Source organism: Terrapene carolina, unplaced genomic scaffold (assembly GCF_002925995.2).
Source record: "Terrapene carolina triunguis isolate 2854851 unplaced genomic scaffold, T_m_triunguis-2.0 Scaffold132, whole genome shotgun sequence".
NCBI lineage: Eukaryota > Metazoa > Chordata > Testudines > Emydidae > Terrapene > Terrapene triunguis.
In genome coordinates, this window is record NW_020664483.1 from 12889862 (window position 1) to 12901574 (window position 11713).

Sequence of the window (11713 nt, forward strand, 5' to 3'; positions counted from 1 at the left end):
AAATTTCATATGTTGTGATATAGTTTGATTTTAGTAAGGTTTTTGAGACAGTACCACATAACATTATCATAAGCAAACTAGAGAAATGTGGTCTAGACTCTAGATGAAATTACTATAAGGTGAGTGCATAACTGGGTGAAAAAACATATTCAAACAATAGTTATCAATGGTTCACTGTCAAACTGGGAGGACATATCTAGTGGGGTCCCACAGAGGTCTGTCCTGAGTCTGGTGGTATTCAACATTTTCATTAATGACTTGGATAATGGAGTAGAGAGTATGATTATAAAATTTGCAGATGACAAGAAGTCGGGAGGGGATTAGAACTCAAAACCATCTTGACAAATTGGAGAATTGGTCGGAAATCAACAAGATGACATTCAGTCAAGACAAGGATAAAGTACTGCACTTAGGAAGGAAAAATCAAATACACAAATACAAAATGGGAAATAAATGGCTAGGCAGTGGTTCTGCTGACAAGGATCTGGGAGTTATAGTGGATCACAAATTGAATATGAGCCAACAATGTGATACTGTTGCAAAAAAGGCAAATGTCATTCTGAGGTGTATTAACAGGAGTGTCGTACATAGGAAATGGGAGGTAATTGTCCCGCTGTACTCAGCACTGGTGAGGCCTCAGTTGGAGTTCTGTGTCCAGGACTGGACACTATATTTTAAGAAAGATTTGGACAAATTGGAGAGAGTCCAGAGGAGTGCATCAATAATAAGAGGTTTAGAAAACCTGACCTATGAGGAAAGTTGAAAAAATTGGGCATGTTTTAGTCTTGAGAAAACAAGAATAAGGAGGAGGGGCCTGATACGTCTCCAAATATGTAAAAGGTTGTTGCAAAGAGGGCTGTCATAAAGTTGTTCTCAATGTCCACTAAAGCTAGGATAAGAAGTAATGGGCTTAATGCGCAGCAAGGAAGATTTCAGGTTAGATATTAGGAAAACTTCCTACTATATGGATAGTTAATTACTGGAATAGGTTTCTAAGAGAGGTTGTAGAATCGCCATCACTGGAGGTTTTTAAGAACAGGTTTGACAACCACCTGTCAGGGACGGTCTAGGTGTACTCTGTCCTGCTGCAGTACAAGAGGGTGGACTAGATGACGTCTCAAGATCCCGTCCAGCCCTACATTTCTGTGATTCTGTAAACAGCACATTGGAGCCATTATGCATATCTGGTGGCAAGATAAAATCACCGTAGTTTTGGTATTACATGAGAGTCCTCATCCCCAAGTGAAAATGGAACCCATGACTACCTACTTCTGAGATACGAGTGTTGGTATATGCCATTCAGAAGGTTATGATATATATGTAAATGATTGTGCAAGTTCATTTAAATGTGTGTATTTACATTGTGTGCCTAGCTTTTCTTTTGAATCAGGTGTTAACTGTATAGTGCATTATAGAATATATAGTTGATGTAACCATTTTCCCACCCAGCTAATCACCTAGATGTGATATGAGGTCTTGCTTATACGATCACCTCTCCCATGCCTCTGTAAAATTATTAAAATAGATTTAAGTAGTACATTTCTAGAAGATATGACACACAGAAACTTTCAAATGTTGTTTGAAATTCTTTCCGCTAAACTAACACATGCTGCTAAGCTAGAATACATCCAATTACATCTATAAACTTCTTACTTAATCAAGTTACGTGATATTTTTAATAGGTCTATCTTCTGTTAAGCCAATGTGAACAGTCCATTGAATGCATCAGCTGATAGTCATTTTGTATACTGGATTTATGGTTTAAACATCTTCTTTCTCTGTTTAACTTAATACCCTGGAAACTAACATTCTGATATTTGCTTCTGCTTCTAGACGTTGCTATGGGAGATGAATATTTCTTTGGACATTTCAGTCACTTAAGTGTTTGCTAGAAGTACATATTGGTACGTGATGATCACAAAGAACAGAATCATATGATGTATTAGTGACTTGCTGTACTATTTTCAACTATACATTTGTGTGGCTTGAATTCTATAATCGTTTTATCTACCCCCAACTAGCTGTTTTGATGCAAACTTGACTCAAGTGTTTGTACTGAAAGTAAGCTTTGTTTAAAATACACATCAAGTACTAATTGCTCACTGGTTTACCACCAGGGTCCAGGCCTGCTGGCCGTACACAAGCCAGATTCCTGGTCCCTTATTTTAATATTTAGAAGAAAGTCATTTGCCAGGCATAAATTTAGCTAAACCCGATGATGCTGATAATTCTGTTTAAAGATAGGTAATGGTCAGTTAGCTCATACTAAGCATGAGTTTCTATTTGTATATCTTCTTGTTTCTAAATATAATTCCACTTAAATTTGAAATAGAAATGTAAGCAGTGCTTACATCTGAAACATTCCAAGGGCAGGTTCTTGTACTATTTATTTCAGTACAGATTTGTTCACTAGAATAGGGCTGGGAAGTAGACCAAAAGGACAGAGGCCCTGATCTTTCAATATAATCCTCACAGGAGGATCCATGCAGTGGGCAGCTGTCTACTTGCAAAAGCTTGATGGCAGGATTGGGGACAGACTAACCTGCACACAAACTCCTGGAAACGAATCATAGCCATCCTTAATTTAAGACCCTGTGATCCATGCTCTGGGACACTCCTCTAAAATGTTTTCCTTGGTCACATGTTTTGGCAGAATTTTATTATATTGTTTTGGAATTATTCTTCTCATTTTTACTGTCCTAGCTATGATACAGTGCAAGGGTCTTGAAGCTGATACTCCCGCGTTCTTGTTACCACGCCCTGCTAAACAAATCATTTTAATATCTGTGCCTCTATTTATTAGTCTGTAAAATGGTTATACTTTCCAATTTACAGAAGTCTTGTGAGGCTTGATTGATTGTAAATCACTCTTTGGTATTGAAGGAAAAATGGTATCCAAGTTTAAAGAGTAACAGAGGGTCCTGTGGCACCTTTAAGACTAACAGAAGTATTGGGAGCATAAGCTTTCGTGGGTAAGAACCTCACTTCTTCAGATGCAAGTAATGGAAATCTCCAGAGGCAGGTATAAATTAGTATGGAGATAACGAGGTTAGTTCAATCAGGGAGGGTGAGGTGCTCTGCTAGCAGTTAAGGTGTGAACACCAAGGGAGGAGAAACTGCTTCTGTAGTTGGATAACCATTCACAGTCTTTGTTTAATCCTGATCTGATGGTGTCAAATTTGCAAATGAACTGGAGCTCAGCAGTTTCTCTTTGGAGTCTGGTCCTGAAGTTTTTTTGCTGTAAGATGGCTACCTTTACATCTGCTATTGTGCGGCCAGGGAGGTTGAAGTGTTCTCCTACAGGTTTTTGTATATTGCCATTCCTGATATCTGATTTGTGTCCATTTATCCTCTTGCGTAGTGACTGTCCAGTTTGGCCAATGTACATAGCAGAGGGGCATTGCTGGCACATGATGGCATATGTAACATTGGTGGACATGCAGGTGAATGAGCCGGTGATGTTGTAGCTGATCTGGTTAGGTCCAGTGATGGTGTTGCTGGTGTAGATATGTGGGCAGAGTTGACATTGAGGTTTGTTGCATGGGTTGGTTCCTGAGTTAGAGTTGTTATGGTGCGGTACGTGGTTGCTGGTGAGAATATGCTTAAGGTTGGCGGGTTGTCTGTGGGCGAGGACTGGCCTGCCTCCCGAGGTCTGTGAAAGTGAGGGATCATTGTCCAGGATGGGTTGTAGATCACTGATGATGCGTTGGAGAGGTTTAAGCTGAGGACTGTAGGTGATGGCCTGTGGAGTTCTGTTGGTTTCTTTTTTGGGCCTGTCTTGTAGCAGGAGGCTTCTGGGTACACGTCTGGCTCTGTTGATTTGTTTCTTTATTTCCTTGTGTGGGTATCGTAGTTTTGAGAATGCTTGGTGAAGATCTTGTAGGTGTTGGTCTCTGTCTGAGGGGTTGGAGCAGATGCAATTGTACCTCAGTGCTTGGCTGTAGACGATGGATCGTGTGGTGTGACCGGGGTGGAAGCTGGAGGCATGAAGGTAGGCGTAGCGGTCGGTGGGTTTTCGGTATAGGGTGGTGTTAATGTGGCCATCGCTTATTTGTACGGTGGTGTCTAGGAAGTGGACCTCCCGTGTAGATTGGTCCAGGCTGAGGTTGATGGTGGGGTGGAAGCTGTTGAAATCATGGTGGAATTCTTCCAGGGTCTCCTTCCCATGGGTCCAGATGATGAAGATGTCATCAATATAGCGTAGGTAGAGAAGGGGCATGAGTGGACGAGAGCTGAGGAAGCGTTGTTCCAGGTCAGCCATAAAAATGTTGGCATATTGTGGGGCCATGCGGGTGCCCATAGCGGTGCCACTGGTCTGGAGGTATATATTGTCACCAAATTTGAAATAATTGTGCGTGAGGATAAAGTCACAGAGCTCAGCAATAAGTTGTGCTGTGTCATCAGGGATACTGTTCCTGACAGCTTGTATTCCATCTGTGTGTGGGATGTTTGTGTAGAGAGCCTCTACATCCATGGTGGCTAGGATGGTGTTTTCTGGGAGGTCACCAATGCATTGTAGTTTTCTCAGGAAATCTGTGGTGTCACGGAGATAGCTGGGAGTGCTGGTAGCGTAGGGTCTGAGTAGGGAGTCCACATATCCAGACAGTCCTTCAGTGAGAGTGCCAATGCCCGAGATGATGGGGCATCCAGGATTTCCAGGTTTGTGGATTTTAGGTAGTAGATAGAATAACCCCGGTCGGGGCTCTAAGGGTAAGTTGATTTGTTCCTGTGTTAGTGTAGGGAGTGTCCTGAGTAGATGGTGCAGTTTCTTAGGGCTGGTCTATACTTAGCCGCTAGTTCGGCGGCTGGAAATCGAACTTCCTGGTTCGATTTATCGCGTCTGGTCTGGACGCGATAAATCGAACCAGGAAGTGCTCGCCGTCGACTGCGGTACTCCAGCTCAACGAGAGGAGTACCGTGGAGTCAACGGGGAGCCTGCCTGCCGCGTGTGGACCGCGTCTGAACCGCGGTAAGTTCGAAGTAAGGTATGTCGAATTCAGCTACGTTATTCACGTAGCTGAATTTGCGTACCTTACTTCGACTTGGGGGGTAAGTGTAGACCAAGCCTTAGTGTATTCCTCAGTGGGATCTGAGGAAAGTGGCCTGTAGAATTTGGTATTGGAGAGTTGTCTGGCAGCCTCCTTCTGGTAGTCAGACCTGTTCATGATGACAACAGCACCTCCTTTATCAGCCTCTTTGATGATAATGTCAGGGTGGTTTCTGAGGCTGTAGATGGCATTGCGTTCTGCACGACTTAGGTTATGAGGCAAGCGATGTTGTTTTTCCAGAATTTCTGCCTGTGCACGTCGGCGGAAGCATTCTATGTATAGGTCCAGACTGTCATTTCGACCCTCAGGAGGAGTCCATGTGGAGTTCTTCTTCCTGTGTTGTTTGTGGGAGGGTATCTGTGTATCAGTGCGCTGTTCAGTGTTATCTTGAAAGTATTCTTTGAGTCGGAGGCGGCGAAAGTAGGCTTCCAGATCACCGCAGAACTGTATCATGTTCGTGGGGGTGCTGGGGCAAAAAGAGAGTCCCCGAGATAGGACAGACTCTTCTGCTGGGTTGAGTGTGTAGCTGGATAAATTGACGATATTGCTTAAAGTTTAAAGAATTACTGATGATTATTTGTTGCTTAGCCATAAAGGAATCTGACTTCAGCAAAGGAGATGCAATAAATGAATACATCTAGAGTAATGTACAGAAGTGATTGCTTGGTTCAGCCTTTCCTGCATCACATTACAATGAAAAATTATCAACTTATTTCTCCTATTAATCACTTACTACTGACTACTTTGACTTGAGACTGGAACAAAGGACAATACTTCTGAACTCAAGCACTTTTTATATTGCCTTTTAACGAAATCCTGATTTCCACAATTCCACTTTACTGTCAGAAAAGCATTCTGTGTACTGTAGTATTACACACAATTAATAAATAGAGATAACAGAAATTAATAATGTATTTCTTGTCATTAAGTGTGAATGTAAAACCACTTTTTAACTGCTAGTGCTTTTTAAAACCACTTACAGTTTTTGGTAACAAGAGCTAGAGGAAAGTCAAAAGTTAATGCTGGTTCTTAATCTCTAACGTAGAGCAACAAGATGTTTGGGGGCTTTCCTGTTGCACTTCGTATTTGAGTTTTTACCTTATGCAGCCAGGGGTGAGGTCTCAAAGAAATCCCAGTCAAGCCAGCATTTCAAAAAGAGATACTAATGTCTGCAAAAAAAATTGGCAAAAAGAAGAAAATATATGGTGAAGTTAAAGAAGCTAAATCAGTTCCATCTTTTGCAAAGTCCGTGATTCATATTAAAGTCTATGAAACATCACTTGTGCTAAAAGGAGTGCCATGACCTCGGAAACCAGGCCATGACATTCTCCTCTGTTCAAGTTGCAACAAACAAGGTTGAGTTGTGCCCACACAGCAGCTATTTTCACAACACAAGTTTATGCATCTGTGCATCTACCATGGTGCCTAACTGTGTTTGTATCAGTGTATTCTGGGAAAACATGGACAGCTGTCCTGCGCTGCCTCAGACGTAGCCAAAGTACATGCACACTCCCCTTAGCCCGAGCCAGCTGGCACAGGCCAGCCGTGAGTTTTTAATTGCAATGTAGACATACCCTCTGTTTCTTTGATTAAGACCTCAGTTGAAATCCAGGCCTCTGTCTCACAGGCCTAATAATCAACTTTAGCCATGCCTCAGAGCTTCTTCAGACATCCTTAACCAGGCTTTATATGTCAAATACATATGAAACCACTTTTTTTTTTCTGCTCCTTGTTTTACCTAAGAAATATCAGAGATATCAAATTTGCTTTCCCATTCTTTACTGAATGACTTTTTAGGGCATTAAATAATTGAACTACAAATTTTTTTAGCTCTGAAATGAAGGGATGAGGATTGAGTCTTTCACAAAGAAAGCAATTTTTCCTCCAATGGTTGTCAAAAATTTGAGTTAAATAGGTTTTCTATTAAAAACAAAAACCAACACCAGACTAATTCAAAAACCCTGCTCCTCTCAGTTGCTCAGGTTTCAGGCCTTGTCTAAATAAAAATAATTATTCTGATTTAACTCAGGCCTTATCTACATGCGAAAGTTTTAAAAGATATGCTAGCTATATTAACACTGGCATAGTTACACCATGTAGACACTTATTCTGGTATAAAAGATGACTTTTTTCAGTTAACTTAAACTTCTTTTCCAAGTGACAAAACCTAAACTGGAAAAAAAACTCATTCTAACACTGGAATAAGTTTGTCATCACAAAGGGAGGGGAGAGGAGGGTGGTTATATTGGCATAATTGTATCAGTTTAAATTCATACCTTAGGTTTTACTGCAAAACCTTTGCTATGTAAACAAGGCCTAAATACCTTAGAAATTTAACTACATCTGTTTCTAAGCAACTGTTATTTAAAAAGAGAGATGGCCCACCTTTATATATCATAGTGAAGTCAAAAGAGCCCAACTTCTTTTGTCCTATTTGCATGTCACCTTTCAGTGCAGTACTATTGTGACCTATACTGTATGGTCCTTTATCATACTCCAAGGGGGAGATGGCATTCATTTGGTAGCTCCAACAGTTTACAATACAGTAATAAAAGTATGTAAAAAATCTAGGACCATTTACTGTGCATACTTTCTCCTTCACATCACTTCCAGAAGGCATAGGCGTGCTAGCCCACGGTAAGATAAAGCCATCACTGCCCCATTATTCCAAGCTATCAGCATCCTGTGGGTCTCCTCCTTTGCCTTTTCGACTAAGCTCCTTGATACAGGAACCATGGGCTCAGTTCCTCACACTGACCATGTAGGTGAGCTGTGTTACAGGCCTAGGCCCTGATCCACAGTTGGATCTGCACAGACAGATCTTTTGCATCTGTGTGGACACCTATTGATATAAGTAGTGTTCAGTGAAGCTCTAATTGCATAATTGTGGCTCTGTTCTTTAAAAAGTGAAATCCCAGGCCCACTGAAGTCAATGAAAGTTTTGCCATTGAGTTCAGTGGGGCCAGGATTTCACCCCAGAATAGGGTAATCAGATGTCCCGTTTTTATAGGGACAATCCTGTTTTTTGGGACTTTTTCTTATATAGGTGCCTATTAACCCCCACCCCCTGTCCCATTTTTTCACAGCTGCTATCTGGTCTCCCTACCCCAGGACTATAGCATGGCTTAGTCAGATTCTCTAAAATGTCAAAATAGAACTTTGTTAATGGTTTTGTTAGTGTGTGTTTTGGTTTTGGTTTTAGAGATCAAAGCTGTGAAACCGGTTGGTAACATGTTTAAAAGGTGGTTTGATCTTATTTACACAGTCAAGACTATAACATGATCTGTGACATAGTGGACTTTTTTGTAGATGTGCACAAAATTATTTCTTTGGTGTATTTGAGAAAGACAAAAAGTAGTAAAGCTTTGCGGTCTAAGGCTTGGAAGTATATTTTTCTTTAAGTAGAAATTGGCTTTATATGTTCCAATTTGTAGTGGTTATACCAAAAGCTGTGGATTTGAATTGCATATTGCCTATGCTTGCACATGTAAATGTTAGTTTACCCCCATCAGGAGCAACTATAAAGCCTCAGATGATTACATAACTGATCATTTGCAACGCTATCTTCTCAAGATGGTTTACTAATCAAAATGCCTACGAAGTTATGAATTATCTTGTTCACTCTTCCACCATGAGCATGAGGAAATCTCATACAATTCTAACTGCATTTTCAAGTGTGAGAGACCTGGATTTTTTCCAGTGCACTCTAACTAGTAAAGAAGCTGCAACAGAGCACAATGCCAAGTGGAGATAAGCTGTCAAATTCCATACCAAACATTTTAATACCACAGACTGATCAAATTTAACTTTGCTCCATAAGGGTGTATGTATTTTATATGTGGTTCCAGGGTGCCGAAGTATTTTCTGTGAAATGTGTCATTAATAGGCATTGCAAAATATAGCAATAAATTGTGGGAGGTTGTCTTCAATGCCCAGTCCTAGCCTTCAAACCTATTTATACAATTTCTTTTTTCAAATTACTGAGCTGTCATCTTGATAAAAATCATATTGAGAAGTCTTTGTTGAAGATACTAGACCTGAATAGTTAAATAAAAATATTACATTAACGCTAAAATAGGTTTTGTTGAAAAGTGTTGTGCTTAATTATTTGTTGGGTTGGGGTATTTATTTGTAGTTGTCTTGTGACTCCTGAACCAATATGAATTCAGTTCTGACTATCATGGCACTGCACTGTTTGAATCAAAATCAGTAAAAAGTTTTATTTTTAAAAAACAGAAGTTGTAGAGGATTATCAGAGGAGCAGCATGCTAATATACAGCCTGATTCTGGGTTGTGTATTCTTGGTTTGTTGGGTTAAATTAACAAATAAGGATGCAAAATGAGTTTAAGTAGCAATTTAAATAAATAAATTAATCAGTTTTAGAAAGTGCAAATCTAAAACAATGTATGCAGAAGGAACTGTCCAATAGAGAGAGCTGTAACAGAGAAGTTACCATTAAGTGAGCTGGGGGGATGAAGAGGCAACAACATGATAAATGTAGAGTTAAGTAACACTTTAAAATTTTAGGGTCTGATTTTCAAAAATTCAGTGGCACAATTGCAGTTACCTAAATGTGTGTGCAAATTGTACAATTGAGCCCACATCCCTGATTTATATGTGCAATTGTCATTATTCCAGGTGCAATTTCAGTACACCATTGCAGTCACGCAGTTGTGTGCCTGACGTACTAAAAATCAGGTTCTGTCATTTCACTTATTTCTCTTTTATGATTAAGTTTTGTGTGTTCTCTTCGATTGTTCTGTGCTGCTAATAAACAAGCTAACTTTTGTGTATATATTTTCTTTTGCTTGCACTTCTCTCTACCTTTTTTTCTCCTTGAAAAACCAGTAAAGATTCTTGTATTAAAAAAAGAAAGCAAGTAGTGAAGTTGCTTTCATGTGCATATGAAAAACAATCTGTTCGTTGTTTTAAATTCATGTAATGCCTTTCTGAAATTTAGATAACCAACTTCAGACATCTTTCAAGTTGCATTTTTCTGGTGATTTGATCTTCTCTGTTAAATAATCAGTTAAGTGCATAGAATTAAGTTTGGAAAATACTAAATGTTAAAACAAAGGTATTTTGAAGTAATGGTAGAGGTTTTAGTCTAACTGATTTAAAAAAAAAATCAGAGTTGAGGCTGCCCTTCCATTCTTAGTAAACTGTGCTGTAGGTATATTGATATAAAGAACTCCTGGCTATTCAGTGAGTCAGAGTGCCTGGAAGGCTGAATATCCTAATCTTTCTCCTCAAAAAAGAGCACTCCCTTCATGGTATAAGAAGTTATTACTGTATTTGAATATAGGGTTTGCTTTGTTTTTTAAAATGGAGCATTTCAAGGCATCAGAGGTTTGTAATATAAAAGTACAACCCCCATGATTTCTCTTTTCACTCTTGTTTTATTTCTGACCTTAGCGTCTGATGTGCAGTCCCAATCACACTGCAGAGTAGCTGTGTCTGCACTAGCATTTTTGTAATTATTTCCCAGTGTTTCTCTACCATTGGTGCAGCTTCACCTGGACTTGCATGTACAATGCAGCCAGGTACACTTGCTATATCTAAATGTTATCTTCCAAATTATACAAGGAACTTTATCCAACTCAGATATATTGATGAGTAGAACTGATGGGAGAGAAATCTCCTGAGGTCTTTTTCCTGCTGATTTTTAACAACTAATTCCACATGGTTAGAAACATTTTATTTTTTTGTGTGTTTATTCTCTCTGTCCCTGACAAGATCCCTTCCACTTGGTTTATCCTGGTTTATACCCCACTTGAGAATAACTATATTTGTGAATGGTGTGACCCGGCCTTTCAGAGCGAATCAGTGCTGCTGCTTAATTGTCTGTAGGCATAACTGTTCTGTGATGTCAAGTATTGTGGGGATCTCCCACAATGAAATTCAGTGTCCCCTCCAGCAATCGTGCTGACCTATACAGTTTTTCTTCACCAAGAACAATGTTTTTACTTAACTAAATGTCATTCTTCTCCTTTTATTTTCTAGGAATCTGAATTTCTGTGTTTGGAATTTGATGAGGCCAAGGTGACTCAAATGCTGAAGAAACTGTCAGAGATTGAAGAGAGCATAACGGCGCTGACGCAGACCACCTGACTGTTAAGATAAATAAAGAGATTGTGACTCAGAACATAGCTGGCCTTAGTACTTGTTAATAATTTCTATTTTTATATATGAAATTGTTATCAATATTCTAGTGATATTTAATCATAAAATAAAATATTGTGGGCTCGGTTGTGCCACTCTGACACTTGTGAGCACTTACTCAAACAAGAAATCCCATTGGATTCAATGGGGCTACTTGCCTAACTGCATAACAGCTGAGCAAGGCTGTGCATAATCAAGCCCTACATGTTAGAGTAGTGTGGCTTTCCTTTTCATGCCTCTTAATGATTTGTCGAGTCATCTTCTGACTACTCTGACTCTTGAGATAAATATTGGGCTGCAGTCAGTATCCAAGGGAAACTGAACGGCCATGTGGCAGGGGAAAAAGACAGACAATCTAATGGCTGCTCAGATTTTTCCTTATAAAGTAAAGATCTTCTATGATCATTCTTTCCCTTTCTCATTGGAACCTAAGGGGGCAAACTGGGGTCTCAGTCAAAGTCTGTGATAGATCTCTGTTGTGGTTGTGCACTAGGTATAAAAA

The 11713-nt window shown here is 39.7% G+C and overlaps 1 protein-coding gene across 1 annotated transcript in view; it reads left to right on the plus strand.

The window, feature by feature from the left end:
• Window positions 1–11194, plus strand: part of COMMD1 (copper metabolism domain containing 1) — a 134776-nt gene extending 123582 nt beyond the window's left edge. Inside the window, exon 2 of the mRNA XM_029911898.1 lies at window positions 11053–11194. Coding sequence (XP_029767758.1) covers window positions 11053–11160 — 108 coding nt within the window. The 3' untranslated portion in view covers window positions 11161–11194. The remainder of the gene's footprint in view (window positions 1–11052) is intronic.
• Window positions 11195–11713: the final 519 nt, after the last annotated feature.